The sequence below is a fragment of the Dipodomys spectabilis genome, unplaced genomic scaffold, assembly GCF_019054845.1.
Source record: "Dipodomys spectabilis isolate Male_0828 unplaced genomic scaffold, ASM1905484v1 ptg000096l, whole genome shotgun sequence".
In the NCBI taxonomy this organism is placed as follows: Eukaryota; Metazoa; Chordata; class Mammalia; order Rodentia; family Heteromyidae; genus Dipodomys; species Dipodomys spectabilis.
This window is the reverse complement of record NW_024870773.1, coordinates 7,323,053-7,348,198: the sequence shown is the minus strand read 5'-3', so window position 1 is coordinate 7,348,198 and position 25,146 is coordinate 7,323,053. Positions and strand designations below refer to the sequence as shown.

Here is a 25,146-nt window from a genome sequence, read left to right as displayed (position 1 = left end):
CAGTCGTGGAACTTGAACTCAGGGCTTGGGCTCAGTCCATGAGCCACTCTGTGCTCAAGGCTAGCACTCTACCACTTAAGCACACCCCCACTTCTGGCTTTTTCTATTTATGTGGTACTGAGAAATCAAACCCTGAGCTTCCTGCATGCTAGGCAAGTACTCTACCACTAAGCCACATTCCCAGTCCCCCTTCTTGTATGTATGTATGTATGTATGTATGTATTTATGTCAGTTATAGGGCCTGAACTCTGGGCCTGGGTGCTGTTCCTCAGCTCTTCAGCTCAAGGCTAGCCCTCTACCACTTCAGCCACAGCTCCACTTCTGGCTTTTTCTGCTTATGTGGTGCTGGAGAATGGAACCTAGGGTCTTGGGCATTGCAAGGCAAGTGCTCTACTACCGAGCTACCTTCCCAGCCCCACTTTTGTACAAGATGTAAGTGCTCAACCGAGCACTGGTGGCTGCCTATAATCCTACTTACTTTGGAGGCTGAGACCTGAGGATCAGGGTTTGAAGCCAGCCCAGGCAGGGTAGTCCTTGAACTCTTATCTCCAATTAACCACCAAAAAGCTGGAAGTGGTAGATCACCAGCCAGTTCAAATCCCAGAACCAGAGAGCATACGTGTGTGCGCGCGCACACCCAATTTAAAATGTAAGTGCTCAAAGCCAGTCTTGGTGGCTCACACCTGTGTTTCTGGAGGTAATGGCCGTAGGATCTCCATTGAGACCAGAGTAAGGTTCTATGTGAAAAACTTAAAAAAAGCTGGACATCTGTAGTTCATGTCTATAATTCTAACTACTCCGAGGGATCAAAGTGTAAAGCCAGCACAGGTAGAAAAGTCTGGAGACCCTATCTCCAAAATAACCAGCAAAAGGCAAGGTTGGAGATATGACTTAGGTAGAATAGCATCAGCTAAGCAAACACACTGAACATGAGGCCCTGAGTTCAAACCCTAGTCAGCATTCCCCACAATTGTTTTTTAGAGGACAGGAGCAAAGTTCAACTGCTAGAGTACTTACCTAGCAAGCTCAAGGTCCAGAGTTGAATTCCAGTATTGCTTAAAAATACACAAACAAAACAGGGCCTTCTGCTTGTACTAGAAATTTGATGAATTTATCAAATACTTTTGGTCAAGAAATCCAGAGGTAGGAAGTCTAGAGTTGGTATGGTACTTTCACAGTGCTGTTCAGGAGATAGGGTTCTTCTGTCTTCTGCCGTATTTAGTGAGTAGTTTTTTTTGTCATGCCTATAAGTTGGTTGCTACACATCTACATCCATGGTTATATTTTCATACATGGAGATTAACTACATAGACCATACCCATTCTCCTTCAGCCTGTTTCTTAACCCTCTATGCTTCTGTTGGTGCCCACATCCAAGCCTGTTTATTTTCCTGTCATTTCAAGTATGTATCAATGACATCAATGGGTTTCACTATGGTATTTCATGATGTGCAAATCTTAGGTTTTCCTCAGAATAACCTTCACTATTGCCTTCCCGCCCCCTATCAATGATCAGCTGTCATTGAGATTGAAACATCTTTTTCAATGTCCAGTCATATTAATGGTAGTATTTTGTGTGTGTGTGTGTGTGTGTGCCAGTCTAGGGTCTGGGTGCTATCTTTGAGCTTTTTGAATTAAGGCTAACACTTTTGAGCCACGGCTTCACTCCCAGCTTTTTGGTGGTTAATTGGAGGTAAGAGTCTCATGGACTTTGCTGCCTGGGCTGGTTTCTAATTGCTATCCTCAGATTTCAGCTTCCAGAGAAACTAGGCATAAGTCACCAGCAGCTAACAGTGATAATACTTTAAAGTATCCTATGCAAATATCCATATATCCTACAAGTTACTTTTTTTTCTCTAAATTGTTTTGTTTTCATTTTTTTTTTTCTAGTTCTGGGACTTGAACTCAGGGCCTGGACAATGTCCCTGAGTTTCTATGTGCTCAAGGCTAGCGCTGTAGCACTTGAGCCACAGCAGTACTTTGGGCTTTTTCAGAGTAGTTTACTGGAGATAAAGAGTCTCAGAGACTTTCCTGTCTGGGCTGGCTTTAAACCAAGATCCCCTCCTCTGGCCTTTTTTGGGGGGGTTGATGGGAGGGAGTCTTTTTTTTTTCTTTGTCAGTCGTGGGGCTTGAACTCTGGGCCTGAGTGCTGTCCCTCAGCTCTTCAGCTCAAGGAGAGTGCTCTACCGCTTGAGCTACAGGGCCACATCCTTTTTTTTTGTATAGGGATTAAACCAAAGGCTGCTTATGTCATGCACATGCTTTACCACTGAGCTATCTTTTAAGATACTTTTCTTCAGGGCTCCAAGAATTCTTGATCTTCTCATGTTTATGATTGAACTAAAAAGCTGACCAGTGGCTGAGTGGGGCTTAGAAATAAGCTTCACTGATAGGCTTCTTCAATATCATATCTTTGGGTCCTCCCCCCCCCCCCCCCCCTGCCCCACTCCTCTTTTACCAGAGCTTGACTCAAGTTTATTGGAAGAGTCTCACAGGGACTTTTCTGCCTGAGCTGGCTTCAAACTGCAATCAGTTTGAAGACCTCCTGAGAAACTAGGATTACAGGTGTGAATTACCAGCACCCAACTTCAATGGCTATTTTTTTTTTTTGGGTACGGTCGTGAGGCCTGAACTCTGGGCCTGGGCGCTGTCCCTCAGCTCTTCAGCTCAAGGCTAGCGCTCTACCACTTGAGCCACAGCACCACTGCCAGCTTTTTTCTTATGTGGTGCTGAGGAATCGAACCCAGGACCTCAGGCATGCAAGGCAAGTGCTCTACCACTGAGCCACCTTCCCAGCCCCATCAATGGCTCTTGCTTAGATGATCAAATTCTTGCTCTCAACATCTTGGGAGCCTACAGGAGATTGTGGATAGAAGACTGTGGCAGGGATATCATAGCATTCACTGTGTATATGTGGCCCCTAAATGTGCATTTTAAGGCCCATTTCCAGTAATATTATTGTATCAATCAGATACTCAACAAAAATGTCAAAGCCCTTTGGATATATTGAGAAGGGTACAATATACAGCTGTATTTATGTAGGAATGAGCAGAGCAAAGGCGAATCACAAGAAATAGTTCTGTGGGCTAGGAATGTGGCGTAGTGGTAGAGTGCTTGCCTAGCATGCATGAAGCCCTGGGTTCGATTCCTCAGTACCACATAAACAGAAAAAGCCAGAAGTGGCCCTGTGGCTCAAATGGTAGAGTGCCAGCCTTGAGCAAAAGGAGATCAGGGACAGTGCTCAGGCCCCGAGTTCAAGCCCCAGGACTGGCAAAAAACAAAAACAAAAAAACAAATAATTGGGGCTGGGAAGGTGGCCCAGTGGTAGAGCACTTGCCTTGCATGCTCGAGGCCCTGGGTTCGATTCCTCAGCACCACATAAGAAAAAAGCCAGAAGTGGCACTGTGGTTCAAGTGGTAGAATGCTAGCCTTGAGCTGAAGAGCTGAGGGACAGTGCCTAGGCCCAGAGTTCAGGCTCCACGACAGGACCCAAAAAAAAAAAAATTTTTTTTTTTAACATGAATAGGAGTGAAAAGACAATTATTCTCTATTAAAAATTGCATAGTAGCTGCTGGGGAGGAAATTTACTTTTTTTTCTTAACCCTCATGAGTGCTGACTTGGGATGCTTCCTTGTAACAAAAGCATATTAACAACAGAAAAGCATATTAACAATAGAAAAGCATATTAACAATAGAAAAGTGTATTAACTGTGCCACGCATATCTTTCTGGGGAAAATACAATGAAACTAAAGCAGTATCTTAAAACTCTTCATTTAAGCTGGTTGGGCAGCAGTAGCTCATGCTATTTAGGAAATAGTTTCCAAGTCAGTCTGAACAGAAAAGTCAGAGAAACATAATCTCCAATTAACCAGAAACAGGTGGAGATATGGCTCAAGTGGTAGAACACAAGCAGTGAGCAGAAAAAGCTGAGTGAAGAGTGCAAGGCCCTGGGTCCAAGCCCCAGTACACAGACACAGAAACAGAAACAGACACAGACACACACAACCAACCCTCCACAAAAACAACAACAAAAAAAACCAACAAAAAACCCTGATTTACATAGTACCTTCAAAACAAAGAACAAAACATTTGCAGAGAAAGGATAGGACAAGGAAAAGTAATTCTAAGGGTGAGGAACTTTGGGAAGATAAATATAGACAGTAAGGTTTAGTCATATTTTTCTGGTACTGATGCTTGGTTCTACTCTTATTTCAACTCTAGTGTTGTCTCCAGTAACAGAATTTATATCCTACCTGAAGACAAGGATAAAATTTTCCTGTTTGGTGCTTCTTCACTGACTTTAAAAGACGCTTGCTTACATCAAAGAGCCATATTTGGGAAGGCAAATTCTTTTTTTTTTTGGGGGGGGGGGGGAGTCCGGTCGTGGGGCCTGAACTCTGTGCCTGGGAACTGTCCCTCAGCTCTTCAGCTCAAGGCTAGCGCTCTACCACTTGAGCCACAGCACCACTTCCGCTTTTTTCCTTTTGCTTATGTGGTGCTGAGGAATCGAACCCAGGGCCTCATGCATGCAAGGCAAGCGCTCTACCACTGAGCCACCTTCCCAGCCCTGGGGAGGCAAATTCTTAAAAAAACAAACATACACTGAGTAGTCAGTGTTCTCTTAGTATTGATTTTTTTTTAACAAGAATCTGGACTTACACCTTTGTAAAATTTAGACAACAAATCACTTATTCTCTACAAATGCCATTGCAGCATGTCATACCTGGTAGCAGAATTTCAGTTGACTGTAGCTGCACATGCCAGGTGTCTAATGGCAAACTGTAAGGATCTACTAAAGAGCTTTGTCTTCTCCACTGAAAACAAGCTCATTGTATATTTCTTCTGTTTTTCCAGTAAGGTTTTTAGTCCCTGATAAGACTGAAATCCTGGGCAGCTACTGGCTTGTTCTTTAATCTGCTTCTGGTCATTCAACTTCTCCAAAATAACCATCAATAGTAATCCCCAACACACAGTGCTCTGAATTAACCTGCCCAAAGCCTTTAAATGTGGGAGAGGAATGGTTTTAGCCATCCGTCTTTCATTCCAAAGGCATTTTTCTTTCTACTACTTGAATAGCATAAAAGGATAATTGTTAATTCTATGCTCTCAAATAGGAAAAAAAGGTAACTCGTTCAAGTTATAACACTATTTTGAACATTTTATTAGAAAGAGTAACTATAAGAAACATTAAATAGCAGTTAGTATAGAAATAAATTTATTTTATTTTTTTGGGGTCTGGTCTTGGGGCCTGAACTCTGGGCCTGGGCGCTGTCCCTCAGCTCTTCAGTTCAAGGCTAGTGCTCTACCACTTGAGCCACAGCGCCACTTCCGGCTTTTTTCTTTTTGCTTATGTGGTGCTGAGGAATCGAACCCAGGGCCTCAGGGATGCAAGGCAAGCACTCTATCACTGAGCCACCTTCCCAGCTCCATAAAAATAAATTCAATAAAACCATTAACTCCTGATTTCAATGACATAGCATTGATTATAATGGTCAATGTAATCATTTTAAACCTGCACTATCCTCATCAACTATTTTAATAAGGTTGAATGGTAATGGAAAATAAAGACACTAAAACAAATGTGCAAACGAACAACAGTATTTAATAGACTATTAACAGAAAACTTACCTATGGTATTTTTAAATTTAAATTTTGCTCTTTTATGAGTTATATGTGCTGAAAGCCTCAATGATTTCAGATATGACATATTAGCTAAATCTTGCTATGTGCATTTTGAAAACAATTATTTTGACAGATAATCTGCTTGTTCTAATTATATTTACTGAGAAAAGTAAACTGTTATTTTAAGGATAAATCTTAAGTTACAAATGGCCATAAGATTAAAAAGCATCACATTTTTTATAAAAGTTGAACAAGGTATTAAAACTGCTTACAGTGTATCACACCTAACCTCCCCTATTATTTTAAACAAATATGTAATATAGATACAAACACCAAAAGCAGTTAAGGCAGCAGAACTATATCATTAGTTAACTAAAGTAAAACTTAAGTCGTTTTGTTTATTCCTCATTTCTCAAAGCAATTAAACTACTGAGTAGAGAAATTTTCTAGCTACATTTTAGGTTATACACATGGCCTTAAATGACTAACCTTGAGAATATAGTTTTAGAGGCAGTTGTGTACAAACAAATTACATTCAAATGAAACTGTACACTTTTTTGGGGGTGGGGGAGTGGGAGAGTTATTGTTTTAACACCAAACAGAATGGTAGACTGAAGTCAATAGAGACCAACTTTAGGCTGTTAGTGGTAGTGTCATTCCACTGGTGCTTTACTTTTGATAAAGTGCAATAAACAAAATAAATAAGCTTTGAAGATTTATATACAGTTCTAGATTAACTTACTAAGTATACTCCTTACAGCATATAAGTTCTGTGAAAGCTGTTGCATACATTAAAAGCTTAAGTGACTTGGGCATAAAATTATAACGCTTCTTCTACAACACAAGGTTAGATAGCAGAAATACTTGTGTGCTATAGACTAAATCCAGATACAGTGAGGTGCTGAGCATTATTTCTGGCTTCAAAATAGGATGTGTCGGTTTCATCATCCGGTTGAGGTATGAAAGGCATAGTCTGATGCTGGAGATTTTCCCAATCCACATCATTGAAGAGAGGATGATGTTTCAGTTCTTAGGGGAAAAAATATGTAAGACAAAATAGGATGTAGACTGTCACACACACACACACACACACACACACACACACACACACACACACACACACACCTTTTTGGTTGGTTGTGGGGCTTGAACTCTGGGCCTTGACGCTGTCCCTCTGCTATTCAGCTCAAGGCCAGTATTCTACCACTTGAGCCACAGCATCACTTCCAGTTTTCTGAGTGGTTTATTGGAGATAAAAGAGTCTCACTGGGCTGGGAAGGTGGCTCAGTGGTAGAGTGCTTGCCTTGCATGCATGAGGCCCTGGGTTCGATTCCTCAGCACCACATAAGCAGAAAAAAAAAAGCTGGAAGTGGCACTGTGGCTCAAGTGGTAGAGCGCTAGCCTTGAGCTGAAGAGCTGAGGGACAGTACTCAGGCCCAGAGTTCAGGCCCATGACTGGACAAAAAAAAAAAAAAGTCTCAAGGACTTTCATGCGCAGGCTGGCTTTGCACTGCAATCCTCAGATCTCAGCTCCCTGAGTAGTTAGTATTACAGTTGTGAGCTACCAGCACCCGGTGACATACATATATTTTGTCCTACTTAATGATGTGTCAATTTCAGAGATGTTTGTTTAATGTCTGTCTCCCTGTTAGGCCACTTACTTTACAAAAACACTCAGAGTGTATTTTGTGACCTGGCATGTGATAGGAGTCTGGTTTGTATTTGTTAATAAAGTGAATGATTAGCCTTAACAGAAACAATCTCTCTCACTGCCTTCAATCTTCTCAACAATTCCTGACTTGAGAGAAGAGAGCCTGTCCTGCTTCTTGCTCCCTGATTCACTTTCCACTATACTGCAACCTTTAGCACAATTCCCCTAGATGCCATTAGCAGGAAGAGGACCCTTTACTCTTATTTTCTTCCCTATGCCCCATCCTCTTTCTATATGTACTTTGATAATGCTTTATTTCTTTATTGTCCTTTTGTTTATTATTCCTTTTATTTATTGTCCCTTCATGGCTCTAAGACTACCTTGATTTTGCTGACTTGGATCTCTACAACATGGACCAACAAGCTGGAATCTTTACACCTTAGTACTTCTCTGCTTACAAGATGGCAAACTTTGGCCATTTTAAATACACTTTTGTTATTTGTGATCTTTCCTATTGCCTTCTACTTACTAAAAGTATGTTCATTTATTGGACTATACTGTGGTATTCAGTCGCTAGAAATAAACTCCTTTTCTCACTAGCCTCTCCCTCCCTGCCATCCTTTTGCAGTACTTGAGATGAAGCCCAGAATTAGGCAAGCTACCTCTCCAGACCCAGTCTTCCACTGTTGGAGGCAAGAGTAAAGGTATTAGCAAACAAGAAAGTGACATGGCAGTAAATAAGAAAATAACAACAGCAACAACAAAAAGCACTTAGGGAGAATATGGGAAAACAACTAACACTATCATTTGTCTGTTCTGGAGGTGATGAGTTAAGGAGACCTGTATGTTTGTAGTTGTTTTTATGGTATAGTAAGACTGGGATAAAATGACAAAAACAATTAACTGATAGGGAATATATATATATATATATATATATTCCATACACACACACACACATTTTTTTTTTTTTGTCATGGAGCTTGAATTGGCCTGGGCATTGTCCCAGAGCTTTTTTGCTCAAGGCTAGTGCTCTACCACTTGGAGCCACAGTGCCACTTCTAGTTTGAGTGGTTAACTGGAGATAAGACCCTCACAGAGACTTTTCTGCCCGGGCTGGCTGGAACTACAAACCTCAAATCTCAGCTTCCTGAGCAACTAGGATTACAGGAATGAGCACCAGTGCCTGCTGGGAATATATTTTAGTATTCAAAATAAGTAACTGAACATGGATTAATTTAAAAATTACTTTAGAGCTAGGCACTGATGGCTCTCACCTGTAATCTTAGCTACTGAGGCATGAAAGTCCAAAAGAAATTCCATCTCCAGTTAACCAGACCAAAGAGTTGAAAGTATGGTTTAAGTGGCAGAGCATAAGGCAATGACCAGAAAAAATGGGCGTGCAGGTCCTTGAGTTCAAGACCAGGAACTGGCACAAAACCCCCCCACAAAACCAGGACCTCAGAGCCACAGTGGTCCACAGAATGCCAGTACAGAAAACTCCCATGGCGCAGGACCTGGAGACAGAGACCAGAGACAACATACCGTGAAACCCAGACCCGGAGCTCATCACAACAGAGGGCGGTGGTGACCAGCGACCTACAGCGCACAGACACAGCGATCTGCCACAGCACCACTGGACAGCCCTTAACCAGGATAAGTGAGTACCCCACGGGGGACACCCCCTCCCCCACGGAAGACCAGCGCTGGTGGTAACCCCCAGGATCCCTCCTTCCCCTGCTGCCTGGGCTACAGCGTCCTACTGAAGCTGGAATTGTGCAAGCACCCCAGCTACCGGCGGAGCACACACAGCTGGCCAGGCTTGACCAAGGGCGCCCCTGGGAGGGAGCTCCAACACGGCCAGTCCCTGGGTGAAGTCGGGAACTGCGTCCATGGGCCTCAGCAGCTGGGAGTGGAATGGAGCCCGACCTGTGTGTGCCAGGAGGGAGCTCGAGCAGATTAAACCAAAGGTCCTTGGCTGAAATTGGGATCTACGTGTGGGCTGGGTACACCCAGCCCACCATGTTTGGCCCAGAGTACCCCTGGGAGAGAAACCAGGCAACCCAGGTTTCCAGCCCCTGGTTGAAGCTGGAACAGTGAGTAGGCTACAACAGCCAGCAGCGGAAGTAGCCTCACCTGGATCCCCCAGGCAGGAGTCGAAGCAGCATACACTGCCAGACCCTGGCTGAAGTTGGGACCTGAGCTCCTGGGCTCCAACAGCCGGTGAAGCGAGCCCCGACTGTGCGTACCAGGCAGGAGGTTGGCAGCTCAGGCCACTGGTACCTGGCCAAAGTTGGGAACTGCCAGCTGGCTCCAGAAACTGGTGGAATACATCCGGCCAACCAGATATTGCCAAGAGTGCCTCTGGCAGGTCCTTGGCTGAAGTCCGGAACTGCCTAGAGGTTCCAGCAGGTGCCTGAACAAGCCTCACCTGTGTGTCCCAGGTGGGAGACTGAGCTGCCTAAGCCACCGTCGCTGAATGAAGTTAGAAACTGAGTGCATGCCTCAGCAGAGGGTGGAGTGTGTCTGCCCACAGGAATCTACAAGAAGTAAGCCCTAAGTGGGTCAGACTAGCAGCTGTAGGTTGGCCCCTCCCCCCCAACAGAACTGAGACTGGGCAAAGTCCCTCTCAGCCAGCCCAGGGCTGAGAGCAGGCTTCAACAACCGACCCAGGAACCAACCCAGAACCAAGCAAAGGCAGCCACCTATCAACCAAAACAGTCAGTTCAGGATTCGGCTCTGATAATCCCTAAATCATCATATGAAAGTCACAGTGAAAAATTACAAGATTCATCAACAGCCAAGACAGCAAACCATTTCCAAAGGCCGACAGCAAACTATCCCCAAAGGCCAACAGCCACCCAGGGAAGAACTCCAGTGAAAGCAAAAAAGAAATGGATAACATAATGTTACATCCAAGAGTTGATAGAGGCAATGACCCAAGAATTAAAGGGAGAAATGGATCCGAAATTTAAAGAACAAAGAAATGAATTATCAAGAGATCCAGGATATCAAAAGAGATGCACTTGAGAATAGATGCCGTACACACCTCATTAAAAGATAAAATTAACACTTTGTGATCCGACATAGAAATCATAAATGGTTCAATTTCCTCCATGAAAACCACAATGGAATCCATAGTTAATAGAGTGACTGAAATAGAAAATAGAACATCAGGTACTGAAGACAGAATGTAGCAACTGGAAAAAAGGCACAGATGTGGATAAAACACTCAAAATATACCAAAGGGATGTCCAAAACAGGCAGAAAATGCCAAGGTATTTAACCTTCATATAATTGGGGCTGACGAAGGTGAGGAATACCAGAACAGAGGGATGCAACACTTATTGAATAAGATTATCGCTGAAAATTTCCTCAATCTTAAGATTGGTCTCACCTACATAACATCTAGCAAACAGGATCCTAAGAGGAAAACTTCTAGGCACATCATAGTAAAAATGCTATATTTGAGTAACAAACAATCTTACATGTGGCAAAAGCAAAGAAGGAGCTATACTATAATGGAAAAAAAATCAGAATCACTGCAGATCTCTCCACAATACACTGAGTGCAAGGAAAGCTTGGAAAAGTAACATCCAAGCCCTGAGAACCAATAACTGCCAACCCAGACTGATATATCCAGCGAAGCTAGCATTCACATTCGACAGAGAAACTAGTAAAGAAAAACTAAATAAATTCATAAGCAATAATCCAGCACTACAAAGAATATTAAGAGGGGGAATACAATCTGAAGAAAACAAGAACAGGGATCTACATCAGACAGGTATCACTAGGAGACCAACTAAGTAAACACAGGAGGAAAGGAAAGAAGAAAAACTTAGAAAAGCAGGAAAATGACAGGAAACACAATGCACATCTCCATAAATTAATAAATATTAATGGATTCAATTCACCAATCAAAAGAAAAAGAACTGCAGATTGAATCAGAAAACCAGATCCAACCAGTTGCTGTCTTTAAGAGACCCATCTTACAGTCAAAGATAAAAACAAACTGAGTGAAGGGATGGAGATCTACCATGCAAATGCTCACAGCAAGAAGGCAGGAGTTGCCATCCTGATATGACAAAATAAACTTTTCATTGAAATCAATACAAAAAGACAAAGGAGGACACTACACATTAATACAGGGAGCAATCCAAGAAGAGGATATCACCATTATCAATTTAAACTCTCCAAACATTGGAGCACCAAAATACATTAAGCAAATACTCTGAGACTTACACTCTCACCAAACGAAGGATCTACCAATCAGAGGACCACATAATATGGTATATATGTGCACATCAGAGAGTAGGAGCAGGACACAGAAACAGAGGGAAACGGGAAAATATACAACAGTGGGACCCATCAGCTGCACTGGTTATTGATCAAAACAAACTAAGCAACTCAATGGCAGCGATGGGAGGGAGGGAATGAGCAGGAAAGAGGGAACAGCTGACACGAAGCAAAAGGAAAGAAATGTACATATCACCCAATGTGGAAGAAATAGTGGTATAGTCAAAGCTCATAGAATCCACAAACTTTAGAGACCATGATAATGACAATTTGCCTTGTGAAGGTTAAAATGTATTTGTGACTTTAACAAAGCATCACTATCCCACAATACTGTGAAATTTATGTAATCATTTAATCTCAATAAAAAAATTATTCTTTAAAAAAATGCTCAAAAAATAAAGGAAATACAAAGCCTCAACAGAATGGTAGTTCTCCATTAGGGTGACTGTGCCCCCTGAAGAATATTTGGCATCTTTTGTTTGGAAACACTTGGTTGCCACAATTGTGAGATCATCTATAGAGATTCTATTAAATGTCCAACAATGTCCAAGACACTTTCCACAGCAAAGAATTTGCTGGTCAAATTAAGAAACCCTTTTTCATTAAATGATTATATGCTATAATTTGCTCAAAATAGGTAGGGATAGAAGGAAAATAATCTTATGAATAATATCATATTTTTTTTTCTAAGAGCGCAGATGATGGGGCATTCAGTTTAAACAGTTGTTTCAATTCTTTAAAGGTTGTTTAAATTCAATTTTTGTTGTTGCTGTTGTTTTTTGCTGGCCCTAGGGCTTGAACTCAGGGTACTGTCCCTGAGATTTTTTTTTTTTTTTTTTTTGCTCAAAGCTAGTGCTCTACTTCTTGAGCCACAGCTCTACTTCTGGCTTTTTAGTATTGGAGATAACAGTCTGTACAAAGTTTCCTGCCCAGCCAGGCTTTGAACCATGATCCTAGAACTCAGCCTCCTGAGTAGCTAGGATTGCAGATATAAGCTACCAATGTCTGGTCAGTAGTTTCAACTCTTAAATTAGTATTCTTTTGAGCATTCCATTTAAATAGAAACAAGCAATTAAGAAGAATGATCATAAGATTCTCATCACATCTAGATATCAGATGTTAAGAATTATAAGCTACAATGGTTCTGCTACATTGTATCTTTCTAGCAGCAGAAAAATCTGAAAAGCAAAGCCAGGCAAGGTGGCTCATGCCTGTAATACTGTAATCCTAGCTACTCAGAGGGCTGAGATCTGAGGATCATGGTTCAAAGCCGGCCCAGGAAGAAAAGGCCGTGAGAATCTTATCTCCAATAAACCACCAGAAAACCTGAAGTGGTACTGTGGCTCAAGTGGTAGAGCACTAGTCTTGAGCTGAAGAGCTGAGGAACAGTGCCCAGGTCCAGAGTTCAAGCCCCATGACCAACAAAAAACAAACAAACAAAAGAAAAGCATTATAACTCACAATTCCTTAGCCCATTAGAATATAGCCTAACCATTTTTTTGGGGGGGTGGGGTGGGGGTACGGTCATGGGGCCTGAACTCTGGGCCTGGGTGCTGTCCCTCAGCTCTTCAGCTCAAGGCTAGTGCTTTACCACTTGAGCCACAGCGCCGCTTCTGGCTTTTTTCTTTTTGCTTATGTGGTGCTGAGGAATTGAGGCCTCAGGCATGCAAGGCAAGCGCTCTACCACTGAGCCACCTTCCTTGCCCCTATAGCCTAACCATTTCTTAAAACTGTTGCTTATCATAAATGTGGACAGAAAGAACCTTACATTTTCGATTTCCCCCACCAATCCTACGGCTTGAACTCTGGGCCTGGGCACTGTCCCTGAGCTTTCGTTCTCAAGGTTAGCACTCTATCCCTTGAGCCACAGTTCCACTCCTAGCTTTTTCAGAGTAGTTTACTGGAGATAAGAGTTTCATAGACTTTCCTGCCAGGGCTAGTTTTGAACTGTGATCCTTAGATCTCAGCCTCCTGAGTAGCTAGGATTACAAGTATGAGCCACTGGTGTTCAGCAATATGTTTATAATTGATTTTCTTTCCTTTCCTTTTACATGGCAATTATTTTTTACCTCAACTGTGCTTCTCTTTTTTCCCCCCAGTCTTGGGGCTTGTACTCTGGGCCTGGGCACTATTCCGGAGCTTCTTCTTCTTCTTTTTTTTTTTTTGGTCGGTCGTGGGGCTTGAACTCTGGGCTTAGGTGCTGTTCCTCAGCTCTTCAGCTCAAGGCAAGCACTCTACTGCTTGAGCCACAGCGCCACTTCCAGTTTTCTAGTGGTTTACTGGAGATAAGTGTCTCAGGACTTTCCCTGCCTGGGCTGGCTTTGAACCATGATCCTCAGATCTCAGCCTCCAGAGTAGCTAGGATTATAGACATGAGCTACTGTCGCCCAGCCAGGAGCTTCTTTTTGCTCAAGGCTAGCACTCTACACTTGAGCCACAGTGCCACTTCCAGCTTTTTCTGTTCATGTGGTACTGAGGAATCGAACCCAGGGTTTTGTGCATGCTAGGCAAGCACTCTACCACTAAGCCACATTCCCAGCCCTGTACTTCACTTTTTGTAAGGTAAGGTAGGTTGATGTCTAGAATTTGTTAAGTTCTTCTTTTTTTCCGGCCTGGTCTGGAGGCCTGAACTTTGAGCCTGAGGGGTGTCCCTGAGCTCCTTTTGATCAAGGCTAGCAGTCTACCACCTAAGCACAAGCACCATTTCCACAGTTTTCTATGATTTAACTGGAGGTAAGAGTTTAGACTTTCCTGCCTGGGCTGACTTCAAACTGCGGGCCTCAGTTTTCATCCTCTTGAGTAGCTAGGATTACAGGCGAGAGCTACCAGTGCCCAGCTTTCATGATAAATTCATTCCTCAGCTTGGGACTGGTTAAAGGTATTTTTATAAGCAATTCATGGAATAAACTTAACATAAATTAACCTAAAAACAAAACAAAATCTGAATCCTCCATTATAAATGGTAGTGTTTTAAAATACCAATCTGACTAATATGTCCTGTTCAGAGACTCATTATCTATTCCTTTTTTTTTTTGGTCGGTTGTGGGGTCTGAACTCTGAGCCTGGGCGCTGTCCATTAGCTCTTCAACTCAAGGCTAGTGCTCTTACCGCTTGAACCACAGCGCCACTTCTGGCTTTTTTTTCCTGCTCATGTGGTGCAGAGGAATTGAACCCAGGGCCTCATGCATGCAAGACAAGCACTCTACCACTGAGCCACCTTCCCAGCCCCGACTCATATCTATTCTGAAATAACATTACAAGGACTCAAAATGCCTAAACCCACTGCACTCTACTTGGAGTTCAAATCTATGCTTATGCTATGTTCCAAGTCACTTAATTTAAGTCTTAGGTATCTAGAGAAAGCAAAATATGAGGTTTTTTTGTTTTGCTGGTCGTGGAGCTTGAACTCTGGGCCTGGGCACTGTTCTGAGCTCTTCAGCTCAAGGCTAGCGCTCTACCACTTGAGCCATAGCACCCACTTCCAGCTTTTTCTGTGTATGTGGTGCTGAGGAATCAAACCCAGAGCCTCATGCATGCAAGGCAAGCACTCTACCACTGAGCCACCTTGCCAGCCCCAAAAATATGAGTTTTTAAATGCCTGTCCCCCCACTTCACATCCATTTCTGTTCAAATAATCCATGGCCATCACTTTTTATCATTACTCTGCTTTAGTTGTCTTCATTGTACTTACCACAACATGAGCTAATGCTATTTCTTCATTGTTTTCCTTTCTATTAAAATGTAAATTCTATAAGGAAAGGGATTTGAGTCTAGTCTATTTCTAGGGTAACCCAGGCAACATTGCCAAACACCAGAAAATAACCCAAAACAGGTTCAAATTCTTCAATAAACAAACTACTGAGGTTTATAACAGGAAATACCTATTTTAACCATTAGCCTATTTCTAAGTATACCTCACTTTTCTAAAAATATAACATATACATGGAAATTCATTTTAGGACATAACGATTACTTGTCTATATATTACAATACCTTATTAATTAAAAAAAAAAGACATTCTTTTTTTTTAGGTAATAGGATTTTATTTGTTTTGTTTTTTGCCAGTCATGGTGCCTGAACTGTGGGCCTGGGCACTGTCCCTCAGCTCTTCAGCTCAAGGCTAGTGCTCTACCACTTGAGCCACAGCACCACTTCCAGCTTTTTCTGCTTATGTGGTGCTGAGGAATCGAACCCAGGGCCTCATGCATGCAAGGCAAGAACTCTACCACTGAGCCACCTTCCCAGCCCCGGTAATAGGATTTTATAAATGATAAGCACATACTTTACCAATGAGCTAGGTTGGGCACTAGCGGCTTACTCCTGTAATTCTAGCTACTCAGGAGTCTGAGATCTGAGGATCACAGTTTGAAGCCAGCCCAGGCAGGAAAGTCTGTGAAACTCTTACCTCCAACTAACTACCAAAGAAAGCTAGAAGTAGAACTGTGGCTTAAGTGATAAGAGTGCTAGCCTTGAGCACAAAAACTCAGGAACAGTGCTCAGGCCCTGAGTTCAAGCCTCAAGAGTGGAACAAAAATTTACTGTGAATGAGTAATGGTACTGGAAATTAAACAATAAGCTACATATGGAATGGTATCAGAAATTATTCAAGTTACACACAGAATGGTTTTGCAAATTAAGCAATAAGCTATATGTGGTAGCTCGCTTTGTGATCCCAGCTACTTGGAAGCTAAAGACAAGAAGATCATGGTTTGAGGTCAACCCAGGCAAAACTTAGTGAGACCCTCATTTCAACAAACTGGGTAGGCATGATGGAAGCACCTATAATCCCAGCTATATTGAGAGGCATAGTTAGAAGGGTTGAAGTCTGATGCCAGCCCTGGCAAAAAGTGTGATACCCTATCTGAAAAATAACTACACAGCAAAAAGGCTGGGGATGTGGGTTAAGTGACAGAACAGTTGCTTAGTAGGCTTAGGGCCGAGTTCAAATCCCAGTACCACAAAAATAAATTAAACAGTAAGAAATTATCAAACAGAGGTATTCATAATACAGATTTCCTGCTTTTGTTGATGGTTGACATTTATCAAGTCTGAAGAAACACCAAAGACAGTGACAGTGTAAGATTGTTTCAGAGGGCTGGGAAGGTAGCTCAGCGGTAGAGTGCATGCATGCCTTGCAAGCATGAGGCCCTGGGTTCGATTCCTCAGCACCACATAAACAGAAAAAGCCGGAAGTGGCGCTGTGGCTCCAGTGGTAGAGCGCTAGCCTTGAGCTGAAGAGCTGAGAGACAGCACCCAGGCCCAGAGTTCAGGCCCCATGACCGGCAAAAAAAAAAAAAAGATTGTTTCAGAGGCTGGAAATGTGGCTCGGCAGTAGAGTGCCTGCCTAGCATGCATGAAGCCCTGGGTTCGATTCTCCTGCCCCACATACTCAGAAAAAGCCAGAAGTAGCACTGTGCTCAAGTGGTAGAGTACTAGCCTTGAGCAGAAAGTTCAGGGACAGGACCCAGGCTCTGAATTCAAGCCCCAGGACTGGCAAAAAAAAGATTGTTTCAGGTACCACAAGAGTCAAAAAACTTCAGTGTGAATACCTTAATTTAACTTGACTGAATTTTTTTTATTTTTATTTTTTTGGGGGGAGGGGGTAACAGTCGTGGGGCTTGAACTCGGCCTGGGCGCTGTCCCTCAGCTCTTTAGCTCAAGGCTAGCACTCTACCACTTGAGCCACAGCGCCACTTCCAGCTTTTTTCTTTTTTTTTTTTGTTGGTTGTAGGGCTTGAACTCTGGGCCTGGGTGCTGTCCCTCAGCTCTTCAGCTCAAGGCGAGCGCTCTACCACTTGAGCTACAGCGCCACTTCTGGTTTTCTGGTGGTTTATTGGAGATAGGAGTCTCACGGTCTTTCCTGCCCGGGCTGGCTTTGAACCGCGATCCTCAGATCTCATGAGTAGCTAGGATTACAGGCGTGAGCCACCAGCGCCCGGCTCCGGCTTTTTTCTTATGTAGTGCTAAGGAATTGAACCCAGGGCCTCAGGCATGCAAGGCAAGCGCTCTACCACTGAGCCACCTTTCCAGCCCCAACTTGACTGAATTTTAAGGTGGAATAAAGACAAATACAGTTAATGTATACCCCGAAGGCAGAAAGAAATGGAATTATCTTTTTACCCTTTAGTGGTCAGTTTATCTGCAATAATGTATAGAAATTTGATGTTACTAAAAACCAGCACCTGGAATAAACCAAGAATAAAATAGTGGACTGACCAAAAACTCTTACCTTTCATTCCAGCTCTCTTGGTATCATCAATGGTTAGAAGTATTTCCACTGCATTTTGAGCATTTTCAGATAACTTTTCTTCATCTTCTGGCCAAGGGATATCTATTAATACAAACATAACCTGTTCAACTACATAGGGATAAATCAATGTCCTGGGAATCACACCTAGGACTTTTGGCCATTCTAGGCAAGTAGTCTACCGTAGTCTACCACTGAGCTACAGACACAGGGCCTTAATTGTTTGTTATGGTAGGACTGAGGTTTGAGCTTAAGGCCTTATGCTTCTAGGCAGGTGCTCTATCACTTGAGCAACACCCTAGTCCATTTTGCTTTAGTTTTTTTTTGGATGTGGTCTCCTGCTTTTGTCTAGGCTGGGCTCAGACCATGATTCTACTTAGGCTTCCCATGCTGGAATTATGGGCACATGCCATTGTACAGACTTGTACCAGTCCTGGGGCCCAAACTCAGGACCTGGGTACCACTGTTCCTGAGCTTTTGTGCTCAAGGCTAGTGCTCCAACACTTGAGCCACAGCTACACTTTTGTCTTTTTTGGTGGTTAACTGGAGATAAGAATCTCATGGACTTTTCTGCCCTGTTGGTTTTGAAGTCCAATCTTAAGATCTTAGTCTCCTGAGCGCTAGGACCGATTACAGGCATGAGCCATTCACTGGCTCTGGGCTTGAATCTATTTTAATATTTGAAAAGGAATCACCTCTTTTCAGAATGTTCTGGAATACTTGTTGTGCTGTTTCATCATTGAACGGGGGAATTCCTGTTAGAAATTCAAACAAGCATACTCCGAGTGCCCACCAGTCCACTGCAGGACCTGGAATTCAAGAGTAAAACTTTAAGCTGAATTTGCAAGCATTTTCTACAAATAAATGATCAAGTGCAACATTACCACATAGATATTTCCACATACTCAAGACCTCCAATGCCTAAGACTTTCTTCTGTCCTCATAAAGATAAAAAATCTCAAGTTATGTTCATTTGGGCAATTAAAAGTATTAATTACTTTCCTGTATTTTCCAAGAAATTACTCAAGTTATTTATTATTGTTGTTTGTTCTTCCTGGGACTTGAACTCAGAGCCTCCTGCTCTTGTTCAGCTTTTTTGCTAAATGCTAGCATTTTACCATTTGTGTCATACTGCCTCCAGTTCTGGCTTTTTGCTGGTAATTTGGAGATGAGAGTCTCATGGATTTGTTTCCCTGGACTAGCTTTAAACTAAGATCCTTATATCTCAGTCTCCTGAGTAGCTAGGGTTACAAATATTGAGACATCAGTAGCTGGCTACCACAGCTATTTAAGAGAACATTAAGCCGGGCGCCAGTGGCTCACACCTGTAATCCTAGCCACTCAGGAGACTGAGATCTGAGGATCTTGGTTCAAAGCCAGCCCAGGCAGGAAAGTCTGTGAGACTCTTATCTCCAATAGACCACTAGAAAACTGGAAGTGGTGCTGTGGCTTAAGCGGTCTACCGCTCGCCTTAAGCTGAAGAGTGCAAGGACAGCGCCCAGGTCCAGAGTTCAAGCCCCATGACTGCCAAAAAAAGAAAAACATATTATAGTCATCCTTTTCAATGATTATTTCTGATCTGTGTATTTCATAGTGGCTTTGCACTTAAAAACATACAAGGATAAATTATCAAAAAGATTCACCACTCAAACCACAGCTTTCTGATGGTTTATTGGAGGTAAGAGTCTCATGGACTTTCCTGCTTGGGCTGGCTTTGAACTGCAACCCTAAGATCTCAGCCTCCTGGGTAGCTGGGTTACAGGCGTGAGCTACTGGTGCCTTGCTATAGGTGTGTATTATTATGTCCAGCTTTAACTATTATTTTATTTTTTGCCAGTCCTGGGCTTGAACTCAGGGCTTAGGCATTGTCCCTGAGCTTCTTTTGCTTAAGGCTAGCACTCTACCACTTGAGCCACAGCACCACTTCCAGCCTTTTCTGTGTATGTGGTACTGAGGAATCAAACCCAGGGCTTCATGCATACTAGCTAGGCAATCACTCTACCACTAAGCCACATCCCCAGCCCTTTTACCATCATTTTAAACACTGCCTTGATGGTTTATATTTAGAAATAAGTATTTCCTAAGCCAACGTTAATTTCACCTTGAAAGATAGTTAACTTCAATAAAATTCTAGACTAAAGCCAGGAGCCAGTGGCTCACGCCTGTAATCCTAGCTACTCAGGAGGCTGAGCTCTGAGGATCACAGTTCAAAGTCAGTGAGACTTTTTTTTTTTAAATAGCAACTTTGTCATTTGTTCTTTTATTTATTTATTTATTTTTTTGTTGGTTGTGGGGGTAAACTCTGGGCCTGGGCACTGTCCCTCAGCTCTTTAGTTCAAGCCTAGCACTCCACAGTGCCACTTCCAGCTTTTTCTGCTTATGTGGTGCTGAGGAATCAAACCCAGGGCCTCATGCATGCAAGGCAAGAACTCTACCACCAAGCCACCTTCCCAGCCCTGTCAGTGAGACTCTTATCCCCAATAAACCACTCAGAAAACCAGAAGTGGTGCTGTGGCTCAAGTGGTTGAGCACTAGCCTTGAGCTGAAGAGCTGAGAGACAGTGCCCAGGTCCAGAGTTCAAACTGTACAACTGACAAAATAAATCAATAAAACAGAATAAAAATACTAGTATAGTACTAGATTTGCCTATAAATTATATTTTAAAGACAAGTTCACAAAATTCATTATTGTGGTTAACCAACAGCCATCATCCATTTTATTTTATTTAAAAAATAATTTTTATTGTCAAGGTGATGTACAGAGGGGTAACAGTTACATAAGTAAGGTAGTGAGTACATTTCTTGTCTAACTTGTTACCCCGTCCCTCATTTTTCTTCCTCTCCCCCACCGTCCACCCCTACCATCCACTTTAAAAGAAGTAGAAAAGCATTGTGGAATATGCCAATAGGAAAAACAATTGCATGCATTTGGAGTGCCTTTTCACCAGCCTTTTCACCATGTAGCCCATGCTTCCTTTATGGACCACAAGGTGCTAATATTCTGTAGGTGTCAGTTACTATAGTAACCACTAAAAACGCATAGACCACCACAATTAGTAGCCTTTTGAGCAGCACAGGAAAGAATTATTCCAGTGGATTAATCAAGTAACAGGAAAGTATAGGAAAAAATATATTTATATTTTACTTAGGTTAGAAATTAAAGCCCTTTTTCCAGCTTAGCCAAAATGTACTGATGTTAAAAACATACCTGATTTCTCCACAGATATGTCCACACATCCCCATAAATATAAGTCAAAGTCTAATAAGATCACATATTGTGATTAAATCAAAGCAATTATGACATGTTAGCCAGGGAAAAAGAAAAATCTCATGCTGGCTTTCTAACTTATAACCTATTCTTGTAATTTGTAGGGCTGTTTTGTTTGTACTGTCGTTTCTATGCTCTAATAAAAATAAAATTTAAAGATTGAGAAAAGTAAACCCTTTTTGCAGCTGCTAATATTACTTTTTAAAATCAAGACTATTTCTGCTGTTGTATTCTATGATATCTTTAAGTTATGTAAAAAATGACATATGCCAAATTTGTCTATTTTCTGAGAACCATGACTCTACATGTCCCCCTATTAATAATATAGAAAAGACATTTGGATTCACAAATGAGATGAAAGAGAAAAAATTATGCAATGTGATCTAGTTATACTTTGACTACTGATTTTAATGTGCTTTTGTTTGCCATTATGACTTTATAGAGAATCTTACTTACCTGAAGTCAAAAATCCTGCATGTAAGAAAACAGTAGTTAGGTACAATGTATTAAAATTATAAGTTCAAGACTTACATGAACAAGGCCCTGGGTTTGATTGTCAATACCACTCTCTATCTATCTAAATAGAGAATATTAAATGTGTCTATTTCTATTATTGTAAGAGATTACTAACAACAGTTATGGAATGCTTCCAAGGAATTTTTCTCTGCTAGGTAAAAGGCAGAAAATAAACTACTTTAACGAAATCTTCTCAAGTTTTTATAGTGGAGACGAATTTAACAATTAATTTCAACAAACCAGAATGACCTAAGTTTCCTTTTGTGGTGGTAGGGATTCAAGTGTAGGGCCTCCCACATGCTGAGCATGCATTCTAGCATTGAGCTACATCTTTAGCTCCAGAATAACATAACTTTACTCGATTTATAGTAAGGTGTTGTAGAAGTAAATATCTCTTAGTAGTTGAAGGGTTGCTGTATCAAAGATGTGACACTTGAAGTAATAAGGAGAAAAAATTTGACTGGAAGTTGAGAGACTGGTTTTCCACAACTAGATAAAAACACATACGTAAAATAAGACTTGAAAAATTAAATATGTATTAAAAATGAATTGTATTAAAAATGATGTATTAAAAATGAACATGTATTAGAATGAGAATATGAAGCAAATAGAGGTTCCTTGACACACAAGGGTAAATGTAAGGAGCAGCTAAGTGGGAGTCACCATGATATTTTTGTTTGTTTGTTTTTGCCAGTCCTGGGGCTTGAACTCAGGGCCTAGGTATTGTCCTTGAGGTTTTATGATCAAGGCTACCACTCTTCCACTTGAGCTAAAGCTCCGCTTCCAGTTTTTTTGCTGGTTAATTGGAGAAAAGAGTCTCATGAACTTTCCAGCCCAGGCTGGCTTCAAACTGTAATCCTCAGATCTCTGCCACCTGAGTAGCTAAGGAATACACATGTAAGCCACTGGCTCTTGGAGACAGTGTTTCACTCTGACTCTTTTTTTTTTTTTGGGTCTGGTCGGGGGGCTGAACTCTGGGCCTGGGCGCTGTCCCTCAGCTCTTCAGCTCAAGGCTAACACTCTACCACTTGAGCCACGGCACCACTTCCGGCTTTTTTTTTCTTTTTGCTTATGTGGTGCTGAGGAATCGAACCCAGGGCCTCATGCATGCAAGGCAAGCCCTCTACCACTGAGCCACCTTCCCAGCCCCAGTGTTTTACTCTGTAGCACATGTTAGCTTGGAATTTGTTATATAGCTCAGGCTGCCATCAAAATCATGATTCCCCTGACTCAGACTGCCTGGTGCTGGGGTTTCAAGCCTGCATCACCATGCTTGCTTACAGTAAGTCTAGTTTTTACATATAATAAGTATAATATAGAGTAGGCCACTTGGCCATATGTCTGCTGCATAGAGAAAGTCAGGACAAATAGGGATTTGGGAATATTCCCTATAGACAACTGAAATAATGGATATGATGAGATTAATATAGATTAAGTGTAGGCTACAGGGTATAGGGAAGAATCTTGAAAAAAATCTATTCAGTCATTTGTATTCATTGATTTCTACATCTACAGATTCAACTGACCATGGATAGAAAATATTTAAGGCGAAAAAAAACTGTCTGTTTAGAACTTGTACAGAATATTTTTTCTTGATAACATTCCTTAAATTATATGGCAAAACAAATAGCATATACATTGTAGTAGATGTTATAAGGAATATAGAAATGTACTAAAGTATACGGACTACATACATAGGTTATATGCATACAGTGAGCCATTTTGATTAGGGTCTTACGCAACCTTGGATTTTGGAGGGTCACAGAACCAATCTTTCAAAGAGATGGTTGTATTTGAAAGAAATGAGGAAGGAACAATAAAATAACAATCAAGTAAGAGGAATGAGACTCAAAAGAGACTGTTAAATTTGGCAATAAGGACTCTAGAAATAATTATAGTTGGCCATGGTGGCACATATCTATAATCCTAGCACCTGAGGGGCTGAGGCAGAATGAAGAGCTCAAGGCCAGCCTACAATATGTATGGAACTCCAGGCCAACTAGGACTACATCTGGAAACCTTGTCAACAACAAAAAAAGAAGCCCACAGAAAAGTAGAAGATGTAGAAAAAAATGGGTGGACTGGGATATAACTCACAGGTACAGCCTTTGCCTAAGGGCTAGGCAAGATGCTCAGTCTGCTTCCCAATACCACAGAAAAGGATGTTGAAGAACACATGGACATTAGGTTGGATTGTATCCCTCCAAAACAGTATGCTCTCCCAGTACTTCAGAATGTGGCTTCATTGGAAATATTCATTGCAGATTACAATTCATTAGGCTAAGATGAGGTTAAACTGGACTGGCATGGGCCAATAATGCAATATGAGTGGCTTCTTTGATGTTTTTGCAAGAAGCCACCAACACTAAGATACACAGGGAGAATATCAACATATGAAGAGGTAAAACTGGAATGATGCATCTGCAAGTCAAGGAAAACCAATGGTCAGCAATTCGTCAGAAGCTAGAAGAGCAAAGAAGGATTCTCCTATAGTTTTCAGATTGAGGATGGCCTCATTAATACTTGATTCTGGATTTTTAGTGTCACAATTGTGAGGCAATACCAAATAGAGGGGGTGCAAGGTAGGGGTTATCTTGATCACTCAGACTGAACCAAAGAAGGTAAGACCATTGAAGGAAAAGGACAAATGGCGACATGTGTTTTAGTGGTTAGTCTTTTTAGAAAATTATTATTGATTTACTGTTATTATAGAAGTGATAACAGAGGGATTACAATTACATGAGTCAGGTAATGAGTACATTTCCTTTTGTACAGTGTCTTCTGCTCCTTTATTCTTTCCCAGAGTGTTTAGTCTTTTACATTCACAGAGTAAAAGTCATTCCCTTTTCCCATAATAAATGCCATTTATATGACAAAGAATATTTTATAAGTTCTTTTCCTTTTGCACTAGGTTATTTAAGTATTAAAGAAATTTTAGCTGGGCACTGGTGGTTCATGCCTGTAATCCTAGCAACTGAGGAAGCTGAGACTTGAGGATCCTGGTTCAATGCCAGCCCAGGCAGGCAAGTCCATGACATGAGACTCTTATCTCCAATTAACCACCAGAAAACTGGAAGTGGAGCCATGGCTCAAAATGACAGAGTGTTAGCCTTGAGTACAAAAGCTTGGGGACAGTGCCCAGGCACTGAGTGCAAGCCCCATGACCGACCCAAAGCCTTTTTTTTAAAAAACAATTTTACTTTAAAAGATGATGTACAGTTAGATAACCAAAAACCCAAAAGCATGCTTACCATGAGCTGTGCCCAATAAGAGCTCAGGTGCCAGGTAGTCTGGGGTTCCTAGAATCCTCCCATCATCCACTGGGGCTGCCCCTCTTCTGACACTCTTTGGAGTACGGTATGAAGTTCCTGATTTGACATTACTTGGAGTCTGCTAAGTCAAAAAGAATTTAAGAGACAACCAATATCTTATTATTTTCATAGTGGATAGACATAGTGAAATGACAACCAAAACCTAGAACTTCCTTGATCAGGGATTTGAAAATAAACTCATATTAGTTACAAGTTATGAAAAAGCTCTTATATGTAAA

The 25,146-nt window shown here is 41.7% G+C and overlaps 1 protein-coding gene across 3 annotated transcripts in view; it reads right to left on the bottom strand.

Annotated features, from left to right (window-relative positions):
- Positions 1-5,582: 5,582 nt before the first annotated feature.
- The window catches only part of Mastl (microtubule associated serine/threonine kinase like), a 42,736-nt gene continuing 23,172 nt past the window's right edge, over positions 5,583-25,146 (bottom strand). Inside the window, exons 9-12 of one of the 3 annotated variants that reach the window (XM_042686063.1) lie at positions 24,848-24,989; positions 18,509-18,622; positions 17,796-17,897; positions 5,583-6,651 (exon numbers count right to left, since the gene is read on the bottom strand). In XM_042686063.1, the coding sequence (XP_042541997.1) occupies positions 6,494-6,651; positions 17,796-17,897; positions 18,509-18,622; positions 24,848-24,989 (516 nt within the window). In that variant the 3' untranslated portion in view covers positions 5,583-6,493. The remainder of the gene's footprint in view (positions 6,652-17,795; positions 17,898-18,508; positions 18,623-24,847; positions 24,990-25,146) is intronic. The other 2 variants (XM_042686065.1, XM_042686064.1) reach the window with 2 other exon arrangements.